The sequence below is a fragment of the Erpetoichthys calabaricus genome, chromosome 7, assembly GCF_900747795.2.
Source record: "Erpetoichthys calabaricus chromosome 7, fErpCal1.3, whole genome shotgun sequence".
Lineage (NCBI taxonomy): Eukaryota > Metazoa > Chordata > Cladistia > Polypteriformes > Polypteridae > Erpetoichthys > Erpetoichthys calabaricus.
Genome location: NC_041400.2, coordinates 26,033,890 through 26,049,487, shown reverse-complemented (window position 1 = coordinate 26,049,487; position 15,598 = coordinate 26,033,890). Strand labels below are relative to the sequence as shown.

General features: G+C 38.0%; 1 protein-coding gene across 6 annotated transcripts in view; it reads right to left on the bottom strand.

Annotated features, from left to right (window-relative positions):
* The window catches only part of LOC114654402 (probable E3 ubiquitin-protein ligase HERC1), a 195,758-nt gene that overhangs the window by 171,289 nt on the left and 8,871 nt on the right, over positions 1-15,598 (bottom strand). For 5 of the 6 annotated variants that reach the window (XM_051930063.1, XM_051930064.1, XM_051930059.1 and 2 more), the window contains exon 2: positions 3,253-4,209. In XM_051930063.1, coding sequence (XP_051786023.1) covers positions 3,253-4,194 — 942 coding nt within the window. In that variant the 5' untranslated portion in view covers positions 4,195-4,209. Of the gene's footprint in view, positions 1-3,252; positions 4,210-13,886; positions 14,010-15,598 lie in introns of all 6 variants that reach the window. The other variant, XM_051930060.1, reaches the window with a different exon arrangement.

The window sequence follows — 15,598 nt, the reverse complement described above, 5'->3', positions numbered from 1 at the left end:
GAAAAAACGTACAGCATTTGGTATACCCAGGTTGTCTTGTATTCAAGTACTAACCTTGCCCGATCCTGCTTACTTTCCAAGATCAGATGAGACTGTGTGTATTCAGGGTGGTTATAAAGTCGTGTATAGCAGTGGGTAAATAAGTATTTATGTCCAGCTCTTCTGTATCAATCATGTACTTAACGTGTCAGTTGTGGTCTCTAAGTTAAGCTATAGAGCTAAACTCAAATCTTGCTTGTGAGAGAAAAATAAGCAAAAAGAAAAATCTACTCTTTAAAGTCACTCTTTACTGGGTTGGCAAGTAAGTATGTCTGGTACCTCTGTATCAGTCAGATATTACAAGCATTCTACTTACTAGCTTACAACTACTACTTATTGATGTGCGCTATTCATGATGCATCTTGTATTATGCCTCAATGTATGTCTTCATGTAAGGTGAGTTCTGTACAAGCAAATGCATTAAATATGTGTATGCATTGAAGTGAACATCAGCATGGAAAAGTTAATTTACAATAAATCAACTTGGCTGCTCCCAGCAGTTGGCACAGCTCAAAACAGTCAGCGATTAATCAGGAGTAATTACACCACAACAATACTGGAAGAAGCAACAATTTTTCCAAAATAACACCTCCACAAGGACCAGGGGCCTCATGTATACACAGTGAGTACGCACAAAAATGTTGTGCTCTCCCGTTTCCAAGCTCAAATCGCGATGTATACAATCTAAACTTGGCGTAAAGCCACACACATTTTCATGGTAGCTCAAACCCTGGCATACGCAAGTTCTCCGCTCGGTTTTGCAAACTGGCGGCACCCAGCGTCAAAGCAGTGCTTTTGTTCCAGTGTGGTTTCCCTTTGTTTTTTAGATCCACATCCCTGACACAGCTTTATCATATACACTGAAAATTAACTGCATATTATTTATTAGTTTAAGGCATCTGATTGTAATTAATATGTAACAATATAATGGTCCACGGAATGGCCAAACTATTCCAAATACCATAGCTGCTTTAGCGTTGTTACTCTCACTGCACCTTCTTCTTCTTTCAGCTGCTCCCGTTAGGGGTTGCCACAACAGATTATCTTTTTCATTATTACTCTCACTGCATCACTCGGAGTATTTATATCACTGTATCTGAGTGTGGAATCACAGCTCTACAGCAGCTGATTGGAAAGAGAATTATCAGTATACAGCATCTAGCACACGCTGCCTCAGCCATGCTGCCTATTTGAACTGCTCTCATACGACAAACGCTTCAGAGCCTTTCCTGAACGAACCTCGCAGTTCAGAAACAGTTTCATCCCAAGAACTATAAACACAATCAATCAATCCATCAAGTGCTCCTTGTAAATCTGTTTGTACTTATAAGTACAATTACCTCACTGTAAACTTGCGATACAGTTATAATATTGCACAACCTGGGCCACTTTGTAAAGCGCATATTTACATATGATGACGATATCATTTTTAAGATGAAATGCAGCAAAATATGTTTATTATATTATACAGATAAAACTTTAACTTCATTTAAATAATCTATATTGTTAATAATTAAACATGTGAGGGCACGGTGTTGCAGCGCTAGCAAGGAGCTGGCACTCTGGTCACGGATTGTTCCTGCCTCACGCTGTATTCTTGCTGGGGCTGGAGTGACACTGGAAGGATAGATGGATAGAATAATTAAACATGTACTACGAAGATATTTCAATGTTCCTTAAAAGTTTTGAAGAATCTGCGTTCTCAGCTTACAGATGGCTTAACGTTTATTACAGAGCTGATTGTGTGGCGATTGGGTATTTGGAGAAAGAAAAGGAAGGACAGGAATTGAGGGTTAGTATATTTGAAAGAGACAGTACTGCTGCAATAAAGTATTTCATCGAAGGTCGTGCACAGGGCAGCAAGCATCTTGCGTGAGGCATGAACAATCAATCAGATGCACTCTCCAGTTATGACCCTTTCTGTACTTACAGCAAGTCAAACTAAATGAATAATTCTAACAATTTAAATTGACAAGTTTGATATTACAAAGGTAGTCTTAAAATTAGGAGAAATCTAAAAAAGGACATAAAGATTCAGAAAACTAAAGCATTTGCTGTGTAATGTTTGAAATATAAATTAATTTGATTTGCTCATTAAATATAGTGATGTTAACTATCTATTGTTTCATTCTTATACTAATGCAAACTTAAATTTCACCACACCAAATGTCACGAACCTGACAAAATGATTTTTTACGAATCTTACATGAAAGCTGTATTGTTACAAAATGATTTGTGTAAATAAAACATCCTGAATTATCTTCATATTCAGTAGTTCATGGAACAATTATATAATGATGTTTTATTTTTAGTATTGATTTTAAGCAGTTTTTATTTTTCAGTTGATGGAGAGAAAATGTTAGCATAAAAATTTACTGTGTGCACAGGTAAAAAATAAATCAGGAAGTACATGATGATCATATCATTCTTTATATACTCTACAGTACATTGAAAACCTTACCCCCACAACTAAGCAAAATACCTCCAACAGTTGTTATTTTGGAGGGAAATCTCCCTTGCTGTCAAACAAGAAATATAAGTCCTAGTTACTCGGTGTGTGCAATGGACTGGCATTCTGTCCAAGGCTGTTTCCTTCTTAATGCCCAGTGATGCAAAGTCTTCACTTTAAATTTCTTGCAGTGGCTACTGTACTAGACAGCATATTTCAGCTCTCGTAAAAAAAGTCTCACCAGCAACTCTGCTTCCTCAGCCTCTCTATTTATTCTCATCAACTTCTGTAAGTGCCGGTAGAGTTCACCTTCACTGGTTGTATCATGCCCTGATATGGCATCTGCTGATGTCAAGATTGTAAGGCCTTGCAGTGGGCCAGGAAGACAGCACAGAATATTAGCAGTACTCTGCTGCCTTCTATTTAGGATATATGCAACTCTCGGCGCTTTAGAAAGGCAAACAGTACTGTATAATTAAAGACCTCAGCCATCCATGCACAGTCACTTTTCTAACTCCTACACTCCTGCCTTCTGATAAATGGTACAGGACCATTGCTACTCACAGCAGCTGATTCAGAAACACTATTAAAACACAAAGACCATGTTATAATATACAATTAAAAAAATAACATTCTCAAATCTGCCCATTCTAATTTAGGTTTGCAGGGTTAGAAACAGGTTTAATAATTGTGGCACATATATATTAAAGCTTTTAATATGCTTTAGGAACCTGTGTGATTAAAACGTAAAGATTCACACTTACCGAATACTGTCTCATCTGAGTCAAAGTTCGGACAATGCAGTCATATCCTATTACGGGTGTTTGTTCTTCAGACGTAACATCTGATGTTCCAGCAGTGGGTACAGATGCTGTTAATGCCACTTCTATCCACTCCAAAAGGAATCGCAATGAGCCCCTTTGAACTGCTAGCCCAAGTAAGAGCTCTAGGGTAAGTTTTCTTCCTACACTATCTACACCTGAGCTTGGAACTGAGGTTTTCTTCAGAAATACTGTAACTTGTGAAAGGCAGTCCAGTCCCACAGGCGAAATCTTGTTTTCATTAGCCAAGGAAAGTGGAGGTAGTGAAGAGAGCACCGAGCAAGCTGTAGCTAGCACATCATTACAAAGAGCCAAGCTGGGGTCTTGTTTAGATTGTAACCAGTTCTGCTGCAACAAGGAGAAAAAGAGTGTGAGGCCTGTTCTCACACCCATCTCTATCAAGGCATCCGTTCCTGATTTAATCTGATGACCATGACCCCAAGGGCTGGATGCCTGCTCCAGGGCTCTGTCCTCACGAACATCTGCTGTTGCATCCCGGGATCCAGTATGAAACTGGTCATGATATTTGCTATAAAGTGCATAAAATATACGCTGCAGAACCACTAACCTGTGGTGCAATGCTACTGAAAAAGGTGTACTTGCTAGGCAGCGCTGAGCTAGGCAAAACTGACTTTGAAGAAGAGCATCAAGATATTCTTTCCTTTCTGTGACTGCACTAACATCAAATTCAAAGTCTGGAAGTCGGGGTCCAATCAGGTCTTGGACTGGCTGTGCAAGCCCCACAACTTCTTTGTTGTTTAAAAGTTTTTTATAAAGAGCATCAGCCGCTTCTCGTGTTGCTGTTTGCTCACTATTTTCTGCAGCCCAGGAGCTGTTCAAGTGCTCCTGCCACTTAAGCATCACATGTGTTTGGCAAGAAACCATTTTCTGATCCTAGTCCTGCAAATATTAAATATAAAAAAATAGTTTACTTAAACAGAATTAAGAACTTAAATAAAACATGAAATTGCTTTGTAATGATTAAGTAAGAATTCTGTTTTCTGTCCATATTGATAATAAAAACCCTATATACCAACATACAAACATATAACAACACAATCTATATTTAAAGCGCCTTTCATATGCAGTGTAATCATTGCAGGTCAAAGCTATTTACAAGAATAAAAGAGGTTCCTAGATACAAATTACTAATTGTTTTAAGAACAGAGGCAGTACATTTGGCAGACCCTTGAGTATTATGGTCTGTTTTCAAGAAAATATTTTCTTTTCAGGAAAGAGTTCATGCAAAAAGAGTTATTAGGGATATTTTGGGGGGAAACTGTATGCAAATTTAGTAACCTCTCTTATGTCCTAAGCATAATTCAGCATTAATCAATATTGTGCTAGCCTGGAAAAAAACAAAATTAGATAATTGCTTTGTGAGGAAATGTGTGCTGGGCTTGTTAGGCATGCTTTGAGATTCTTCTCTAAGGAGAGATTATGCATAAAACAGACATGTTGGCAGGTGGATGAAATGAAAAGGTAGGACCATATGTTCATGCGGTAAAACCTCTGAACAGCTGGATGGAATTTCCAGAGTGGGATACTGAGCACTGTATTGGCTGATTCAGCTTTGCCGTCAAATAAACAGACTAACTTTCTATCAGTTTACCCTAGAGGCAATCACAGTGAAAATATGTCAAACTATACAAACCAGACAACCTTAGACTCATCAACATGTTCCATCTACTCCTGGGAAATTTCTAGTCACTGCTAAACCAGAAAAAAGATTTACCGTATATCCCCCGTGAGAGCTGCCAAGATGGAATATCTATATACTGTGCACCAAACTGCCAAACAACCAAAGTTGCATGCCTCTTAATTATGAAGCAGTAATTTCTATTCCAGTGTTCTGTAATGTCAGGATTGTCATCCTATGATTGAGAATAAGCAAAACAACCCTGCATGAGAGCCTCATTTAAGCTACTTACTCCCTGTCAAATCATTTCAGTTGCTACGAAGACATCATGCTTATAGGTGAGGGTAGAGATTTAGATTGATCAATGAAATGAAAGCTTTGTCCAAAGACTAAGCCCCTACTTAATGCAACATTCTACTACAATATCTGGAAAACTGTCACTGCTGCACTAATGGATTGACAATCACACAATCCCATCTACTGTCAATACAATTAGCAAAACAGACTTCAAATTTTAAAAGAAATATAAATCATCATTACTGTTTTATCCCTCACAGCATGTCTTTCTCTTAACTTGGCATTCATCCTTGTCTCACTTCATTACATTCCATACACCCACCTGATCATTCTCATCTCTGCTCTTTCCTACTTTGTTTCATGTTCCACTTTCAGTCTTCTAAAGCATACTACTCCTCACACAGCTTTCATAAATGTTACCCTTCAATGCCAGAGAGACACTTTTAGAAGTCAAAATTGGGGATAGCTTCCAGAATTTTGTCTGTGCACCTTTCACTCCAGCGATCACTGCAGTGACCCTTTTGTTTGCATTCAACATGACAGCTCCAAAACATCTCCATTGCCAATATCTAAACTTACATGTAATGCATTAGAATTTTGCCTTTTCTTTAAACCAGGGGTAGGCAACGTCGGTCCTGGAGTGCCACAGTATGTGCAGGTTTTTGTTCCAACCCAGTTCCTTAACGAGAACTCAATTATTGCTGATGAAGCACATATTGCTTAAGTGACATTTTAATGCTTCATTTTAGTGGTCTCGCTTGTTAAGGTTCTCCAACCTTAATTGCTTATTTCAATCTTAAACTGCTGCATTCAGTGTTTTAATTGCTCCTTATTAGCAATAAGATGTAAAACAGGGGTAGGCAATGTCGGTCCTGGTGAGCCGCAGTGGCTACAGGTTTTCATTCAACCCAATTGCTTAATTAGAAACCAATCATTGCCAATCTCAGACCTTATTTAATTTTATGGCTTGTTAGTCTGTGCAATGTAAGGCTTTTATATCGTAGATTTTTTTCCTTTCCAAGGATATCATCCAAATGATTTGAAGCCTAAAACAGATCATTTTCAGTCTGTCACATTTTTCTATTAAGTGTTTTATTAAATCAAACCGTGCATGATGAACACACACAGATGTAATTGGAAAAAAGCTAGCTGGAGAACTGCTGGCTGCTTTGTCTTTTACATCTTATTGCTAATAAGGAGCAATTAAAACACTGAATGCAGCAGTTTAAGATTGAAATAAGCAATTAAGGTTGGAGAACCTTAACAAGCGAGACCACTAAAATGAAGCATTAAAATGTCACTTAAGCAATATGTGCTTCATCAGCAATAATTGAGTTCTCGTTAAGGAAAACCTGCACATACTGTGGCACTCCAGGACCGACGTTGCCTACCCCTGCTTTAAACAATTTACAAGTCAGTCCTTCTATTTTCTCACATTGAACCTCCCTATCCCATTTGTTCTCCTCATTCTGCATCTCATCTCTATATACTAATTTGCTTAATCATATTAATACTGATCATGATGTTCTCTTCACCATTTTTCATTTCAAACCTATTATATCCTCTTTATTTTGCCATCTGATTTGCAATTTCTAACACATTTATCTTTCCTCCCTTATTTGCAGCACTACTTACAACCTTGCATTTGTTAGCTTCTTGCACTATCTCAAAGGATTTTCTAGCATTTCCTTTATTTCCTTTCAGACTGCATTGCCATCACCTACTTTTGCTTTCTGGCACATTTTATAGCACCTCTTCTTTTCCACAATTGGCATCTTGACCTCAGCACTCCATTATATTTACTTGTGTCTCATTGTGCAACTGCAGACTTCTGTTTTTTTTCAATCATACATTCTTCATCGCTTCCCACTTGCCATTCATGCATGACGATTTTGAAAACTCTGTTGTTCATCCTACCATTTTTTCAACAAATGCCCTTCTCACACTTTCCTCCTTCAATTTCCAGACTTTGAGCCTGAGGACATACTTTCTCTTACTTTTATTCATGCCTATAATGAAAAGATCTCCTAAAACCAAGTAATGCTGTGATACAAAACCTTTGGCCAGGGACCACCTTTACATTTTTTTACCATGTTCTGATTAACCTTTCTCACCATCAAATTGTCTATTATTCTCCAGTTTCATCAATTATTTTCCAGTTATATCTACAGTTTCAACAACAAGCTTTCTTCTTTATTAAACATAGTGTTACACACAACCATTTCCTGCATCACAAAACTCCGGAATCCTCTCAACCTCAATATTCCTGGCACCAAAGATGAGCTCCCTCATAACCATCAACACTGACTCGTACAAGACACCATCCATTTGAATCGCCATCCCCAATGCACCCCAAACGTCACCCCCAGTCAACCTGTCCAAAAACTCATGTTTTACCTGATAGCTTTGGCCAACTTGCAGACAATACAGTATGCTAACAATCACCTAACAATTAGATAGATAGATACAGTGGTGTGAAAAACTATTTGCCCCCTTCCTGATTTCTTATTCTTTTGCATGTTTGTCACACAAAATGTTTCTGATCATCAAACACATTTAACCATTAGTCAAATATAACACAAGTAAACACAAAATGCAGATTTTAAATGATGGTTTTTATTATTTAGGGAGAAAAAAAATCCAAACCTACATGGCCCTGTGTGAAAAAGTAATTGCCCCCTTGTTAAAAAATAACCTAACTGTGGTGTATCACACCTGAGTTCAATTTCCGTAGCTACCCCCAGGCCTGATTACTGCCACACCTGTTTCAATCAAGAAATCACTTAAATAGGAGCTGCCTGACACAGAGAAGTAGACCAAAAGCACCTCAAAAGCTACACATCATGCCAAGATCCAAAGAAATTCAGGAACAAATGAGAACAGAAGTAATTGAGATCTATCAGTCTGGTAAAGGTTATAAAGCCATTTCTAAAGCTTTGGGACTCCAGCGAACCACAGTGAGAGCCATTATTCACAAATGGCAAAAACATGGAACAGTGGTGAAACTTCCCAGGAGTGGCCGGCCGACCAAAATTACCCCAAGAGCGCAGAGACGACTCATCCAAGAGGTCACAAAAGACCCCAGGACAACGTCTAAAGAACTGCAGGCCTCACTTGCCTCAATTAAGGTCAGTGTTCACGACTCCACCATAAGAAAGAGACTGGGCAAAAACGGCCTAAATGGCAGATTTCCAAGATGCAAACCACTGTTAAGCAAAAAGAACATTAGGGCTCGTCTCAATTTTGCTAAGAAACATCTCAATGATTGCCAAGACTTTTGGGAAAATACCTTGTGGACTGATGAGACAAAAGTTGAACTTTTTGGAAGGCAAATGTCCCGTTACATCTGGCGTAAAAGGAACACAGCATTTCAGAAAAAGAACATCATACCAACAGTAAAATATGGTGGTGGTAGTGTGATGGTCTGGGGTTGTTTTGCTGCTTCAGGACCTGGAAGGCTTGCTGTGATAGATGGAACCATGAATTCTACTGTCTACCAAAAAATCCTGAAGGAGAATGTCCGGCCATCTGTTCGTCAACTCAAGCTGAAGCGATCTTGGGTGCTGCAACAGGACAATGACCCAAAACACACCAGCAAATCCACCTCTGAATGGCTGAAGAAAAACAAAATGAAGACTTTGGAGTGGCCTAGTCAAAGTCCTGACCTGAATCCAATTGAGATGCTATGGCATGACCTTAAAAAGGCGGTTCATGCTAGAAAACCCTCAAATAAAGCTGAATTACAACAATTTTGCAAAGATGAGTGGGCCAAAATTCCTCCAGAGCGCTGTAAAAGACTCATTGCAAGTTATCGCAAACGCTTGATTGCAGTTATTGCTGCTAAGGGTGGCCCAACCAGTTATTAGGTTCAGGGGGCAATTACTTTTTCACACAGGGCCATGTAGGTTTGAATTTTTTTTTCTCCCTAAATAATAAAAACCACCATTTACAAACTGCATTTTGTGTTTACTTGTGTTATATTTGACTAATGGTTAAATGTGTTTGATGATCAGAAACATTTTGTGTGACAAACATGCAAAAGAATAAGAAATCAGGAAGGGGGCAAATAGTTTTTCACACCACTGTAGATAGATAGATAGATAGATAGATAGATAGATAGATAGATAGATAGATAGATAACTTTATTAATCCCAAGGGGAAATTCACATACTCCAGCAGCAGCATACTGATAAAGACAAAATTAAATTAAACAGTGATAACAATGCAGGTATACAGACAGACAATATCTTTGTATAATGTTAACGTTTAACCCCCCGGGTGGAATTGAAGAGTCGCATAGTGTGGGGGAGGAACGATCTCCTCAGTCTGTCAGTGGAGCAGGACATTGACAGCAGTCTGTTGCTGAGGCTGCTCCTCTGTCTGGAGATGATACTGTTCAGTGTACAGTCTGCTAACTCACCCTCTTCACCTCCTCCACTTTGTCAGTCCATTTTTCAGACACAAATACATCAACTCCATCACGGCCATCACTTCTTACCTTCCAGAAAAACTTTTACCTTCCACCATTCCTGCTAACTACTTTCTGACCTTCACCTTTCCACCTCATCTTCTGCATATAGCACACATCTGCTTTCCCTCTTTTCAGTACTTCCACCAGTTCACCTGATTTTCAAACATACACACAATATACCAAGTTACAATACTTATACTCTCTCCTTCACACCTCTTACTCACTACCTCACTTCATCTTTCCTGTCACCAAACTGGATGTGATGCTCTGTGGGTCTGGGATCACCATAAATTTGGATTCCCCCGTGGGTGGTTCATCCAGGTTCCTGCAACTTTCTGTCTGACATAACAGGCCAGGATTCCCATGGGTAACTAAGTAGTTGTACAGTACCTCGTCCATACTGTGTAACTCTCATTTCAATATCATTAAGGTGGTATTAGACTAGAACTTTTTAAGGCCAGATGCCCTTCCTTGTGCTAATTTCTTTATGACACTGTTAAATACATGCATCCCAGTCCACAGGGGTAGGAAAATAATATAAAAATAAAAAAGTTTCTAACTTTCACATTAGATGTATGTAATATTTTTCAGCAGGCTTTTCAATCTAGTCAGATACTCTCAAAATGTCTATTTTTACAATAGCATGTACCATTTGGTTACCAGAAATTACCAGGAAAAGAATGGTGACCCCAGCAAACAGAATCACTACAGTATTGTATCCTTAACATATCAGGGGTACTCAACTCCAGTCCCGAAGGTGTGCAGTGCCTGCAGGTTTTTGCTTTAACCAAATTTATGATGAGAAACCATTTATTTACTACTAAAGCAATATGTTTTTGGGCTTAGTTTTAGTTAACTTGTTTGATACAATTCAGAACCCTTAAATGCTGTGAAATATGGCCGGCAGTTTATCCCGGCCAATACCCCCAAGCCGCCAGATGGAGCCCTCCCTGCAACATGGAGGTGCCCCGAATTCCAGCAAGGCATCATGGACCTTGGAGTTTTAATTCACAGCCCTGCTGGATACCGTAGGGGCCACCAGGGGACGCTGCAGGGAAGAACAGGGAGTGGTACTTTCCATATAGCCCGGAAGTACTTCCCAGTCACGGGAGCGGAAGAAATGATGTACTTCCAGGCTGAAGAAAAGAAGAGTTTTGATCTGACTCGGAAGTGCTAGGAAGTCACATGGACTGAGGGACAGAAGCACTTCCGGGTCAAGGAGTTTAAAAGGACTGTGGGAGATCCCAGCATTGAGCTAAGTTGGGAGGAAGGGTGACTGAGCTGCTGGGAGAGAAAGGATTCGGAATTGTTTATTAATTAGTTTTTGTGATTATGGAGTATTGTGGAGTGTAGGTGCTTTGTGCACATTATTATAATAATAAATAATAATATTGGACTTTTACCTGGTGTCTGACATGTGGTCTGAGGGTTGAAGGGGTCGATAGCATCTCCTATCTGTCACAATGCCTATTTTAGTTTTAAACAACTACATTAAGGTTTTAATTGTTTCCTGTTTTATTAATTAGCCAGCTGTTAATAATGAGGTGAAAATGACAAAAGAAACTACCAGCTCTCCAGCTAACATGCTTCAATTTAAACCTGAGTATATGCATCATTAAGTATCTATGTTAACACAATGTTTTCAAATAAATGAGAGAGAAGGGAAGGATCAAGAGGAACAAACCTGTTCCAGTCCACAAAAAATATGGATAGTGTTCTCTGAAAATGAAAAACCTACAATGTGATAAAGATTTGTCTTGGATGAGTGAAAGCACTACCAAGACATATAATTAAATATGAAGCTTCATTATCTAATAGGATTGGCGTCTAATTATAAAACTGGTTATAATGAAAACCTACACACACTGCGTACCACCAGGACCAGACCTGACAACCCCTTTCCTAGATGAAAACAGAAATAGACACCTTCGGTATTTCTGTGATACATACATGGGGAAGAACAATGTAATCATTTATCCGCTATGAAGCTGCTATTCTCTGGACAGAGCAGACAGCTAGAGTATGTCAAGGTCACATTTTTTGACTTCTCTAGTGCCCTTAAAACACAGCCCTTACTAATGGGAGATATGTGCAGTAAATGAGGTCCACACCACCTTTGTATGTAAGGTAAATAAAGTGAAGGCCAACTACAAGACAGAAAGATCATAGTTTGTGAGCTGACAAAGTTGTGTTTCATAATGATTGTACAGCAACAATGGATCCTCCTAAGGTAATGTCCTAGATAACTTCAAGTTCACACTATGCATGGCATGCTTCAGATGCACGTCTCATCCATGCCTCCTGCAGAAGTTTTCAAATGACTTTGTAAAGGGGTATGCAAGTGGTGGAGAGCAACAAGCCTGGTGGTTGACTTCATTAAGAGGCATATATTCAACCATCTACAGCACAATGTCAGCAAAAACAAGGAGCTGGTGAAAGAAGGGTAAGTTTTCCAGGACTGCAGGCTCTATCCGGAGAGCAAACACTGAAGTAGAAAGGTCATGAAAGTACCTGGGGATGAACCTATAAAAGGCTCAGAAAAATTAAGTAATACACCGAAAGTGCTAGGATAAACTATATTTCATGAGCAGACTAGGACCCTTTAGCCTGAGTGGAACATTTCTGAAAATGGTCTTTTTGGGGGTTCCAAGTGTGTTCTTTTACACAAAGGTATTTTTGGATCTGCAGCATGAAAGCTACATTTGCCAACAAAATTAAGAAGGTAAAAAGGCTGGATCTGATTTTAGGGATTAGCCTGGAGGCACAGGAGGATGTTAGCTAATTTGCCAAGTAATATGAAGAATGTCTCACAACCTCTGAAAGATACTCTGGTCAACCTGCAGCACATCTGACACAAGGCTAATTCTACCACATAAAATTTGCCTAGACTTGCATTTTTTCTGTTTTTTTAATATGTTCATTTTAAATAGATTATAGACATTCATCGTTCTTTTTTCTTCCCTTCATTGTTTAATTTCTCATTTTTCAATGTGCAGTTTCTCATTATTATCAATAATTTATTTTAAATCTGTTACATTCCTATGATGGCATGACATATATCCTGACAAGCTACCAGTAATGGAATAACTGTTATGGACTATTAAAGTAAGAAAAAACAATAAGTAAGAAAGTTTTCTGAGCAGACCAAAATTTGTCTCTGTGTGAAAAATGCCTAGGTCTTTATCTTTCTGAACAATGAGGTGAAAAACTCTTTATTTTACTGCAAAGTTCCTATTAAGGAAGCAAGACACTTTTCAGTCATAAATATTAAATGTTATATAAAAATAATCTCACAGATAATTGAACTTTTTCATTTTTCTAAGCAATCTAAGATTTGGTTCTACAAACAAAGAAAGATAATTTTGCCAGAGCTGTTTGTTGCAACCTGTTTCTTAATCAATCATTTTCTGCTTTAACATTATGTCAAATTTTTGTAAGGTAAAAAAAATATTTAGATAGTGGACATGTACATGTTTGCTGTATTTTTAGTTTAGAAATTTGAGGAGCTTTGCCTAAATGAAGTTTAGTTAAACTACACCTTGTTTCTCATACCGGTTTTTTGGGTTTAGAAATCATTGGATTAAGATGGCTGAGATCAAGTGATACATTACTGAAACATATACTCAGAACAAACGTCTATGAGGTGCATGAAATTAGCACACATATCTGATAACATCTCTGATCATTCCATACTGGGTAGTACTTGCATGTATATCCTACGCATTAGGTATTCACATGCATGTCCAAACTAGCCACAGAATTTAAGATATGCCTTAATATTTTAAGTATATAAATCAAGACTGAAGATCTATTACTTTAACACACTACAGTATAACCAAAAAGGCTGAATGAATGCTTTCTCCTCACTTGTCAAACATCTTACGCAGAATGGCTGGTCAAACTGATCATATTTCTTCTAATAACTGTGGAATTCAGTGTCTGTCTGTTGCTAAAGCTGTTCCACTTTCTTTTTTTTGTCCGGCTATGGTACAGTATTTATATTTCTCCTGCAATGACTAAATTATTCATCGTTGCCTTAGACTGTAAAGTGAAGGGGAAGCGTAAGTACCACCAGTGACAGACCTTATCTGTAGGATCTACACAATATAGACTGGAGTTCTGTTTTTTCTTTTCCTATGTGAACTCGTCTGTTTAAAAAACAGCACATACATGAGTCAAAGCTGGGTGAGCCATTCTGATGAAAGGACCCTTCTACCTCATGATTCCAGTGCTCCTTTATCTGAGATGGATTTTCCATAGGTAGGCAAACAACTTGGCAACAGAGCAGCTGCACTAATTGCCACATGAGAATACCGAGAAAAGAAACAGAATAAGTGAGGGTTCGTAACAGTTTATAAATATATTACTTATATTTTAGCACTAATGACTAACAACAGAGGTGCAGTATGCACAGCTAAGCAGCACCTGTATTCAGGGTATACTAAACAGAAGTAGTGAGTCTTCAACCTGGATATAAAAGCCGAGACTGGAGGGGTACCTCTTATAGTAGACCATTCAAAAACACAAACCTTCCAGTGTTATTTTATTAATCCTTAGAATCATATGTGTACCGGCATCTTGAGATCTTAAATTACGCTCTGGTTTTTAAGTCATCATAAGTTCAAGTAAGTAGATTTGCTCTTGCTATTGGCTCTTCTCTTTTTCTCACAGGTGGGGATTGAATTCTGTTTTTCTAAGTTCGACTTCATTGTATGTAATGTCATTTTCTTTGTTGTGTAAGTTGGATTTGATCATATGAAATGTTACTGTCTTCAAAATACAATTAAAATAAATATAAAATGATAAGTAAGCAAAGCCTTGGCTTTTTAATGTTTTATATGTTAAAAGGAGGATATAAAGAAGCAACACCAAGAAACTGGTGGATTTTTAGAACACAGAGTTAGTCATCAGAGCAAGCAATAAGGCATATGGTATGTTAAGACCAGGAGAATTTCTATCAGCATAACATATATCTCACTTAAGGCAGATGCAACTATACAGCTATAAGACATTTTTAAAGACCTGTGTAGAAGGACAACCCAATGGTTCAACTAGGCTTTCATTTCTATCTTTTTAGACTAAAACACTGTACTTTCCCTGTACTCACAGCTCATGTGCATTTTACTGAAAAAGTCATTCTTCAGAATAATTTATGAGCACCCTGATATTATTCATGGAGCGGGAGACTCCTAGGATATGTTCCCCTGTTATTATGATGTAGTTGTAATCCTAATTCTTAAATCATACTGAAATGCTAAAATACCTGCTATGTGACTTGAAAAAGGGGGATAAAAATCACACTATATTTCCGGTCTCTAACAACAGTTACAGGGTTTGTACTCCTTGCTTTTTCACTTTTTACAACCCACTTCTAGGATTCTTCAGTTAAACATAATACTGAAAATAAAGAAGCAATAAATTGTCAATTTTATCTTCTTTATTGCGGTTTCATCTTCTTTCTTTGGTGTGTTATCACAGAGTGTAAGTGCACAGCTTAATGGTCCATTAGTGACCTTCAACAGTAAACTAAAAATAACCTCAAATAAGCTAATGACTATATAAATGGCACTTGCTATAATTTCCTCACATACGGCAGAAGAAATAAGCACTGCAGTCATAAACATTATTCTCTTTTCCAGCCGACAGTGATTAATTTCATTGTACAAAACTATAATGGACACTCAACATCTTATACAGTGCAGGACTATGTGTAGAGAACTAAGCATAATTCACCAGTCAAAATCCTAATAATTAATTTCAACTTGTATGCATATTTAGTATAATACCAGTACTTTAATACAAATGCTATGCTGAACATACATTTAAAGTTCTAAAGTCATTGCTGACATGACATTCATTTTTGCTCTGATTTTCAAAATTAT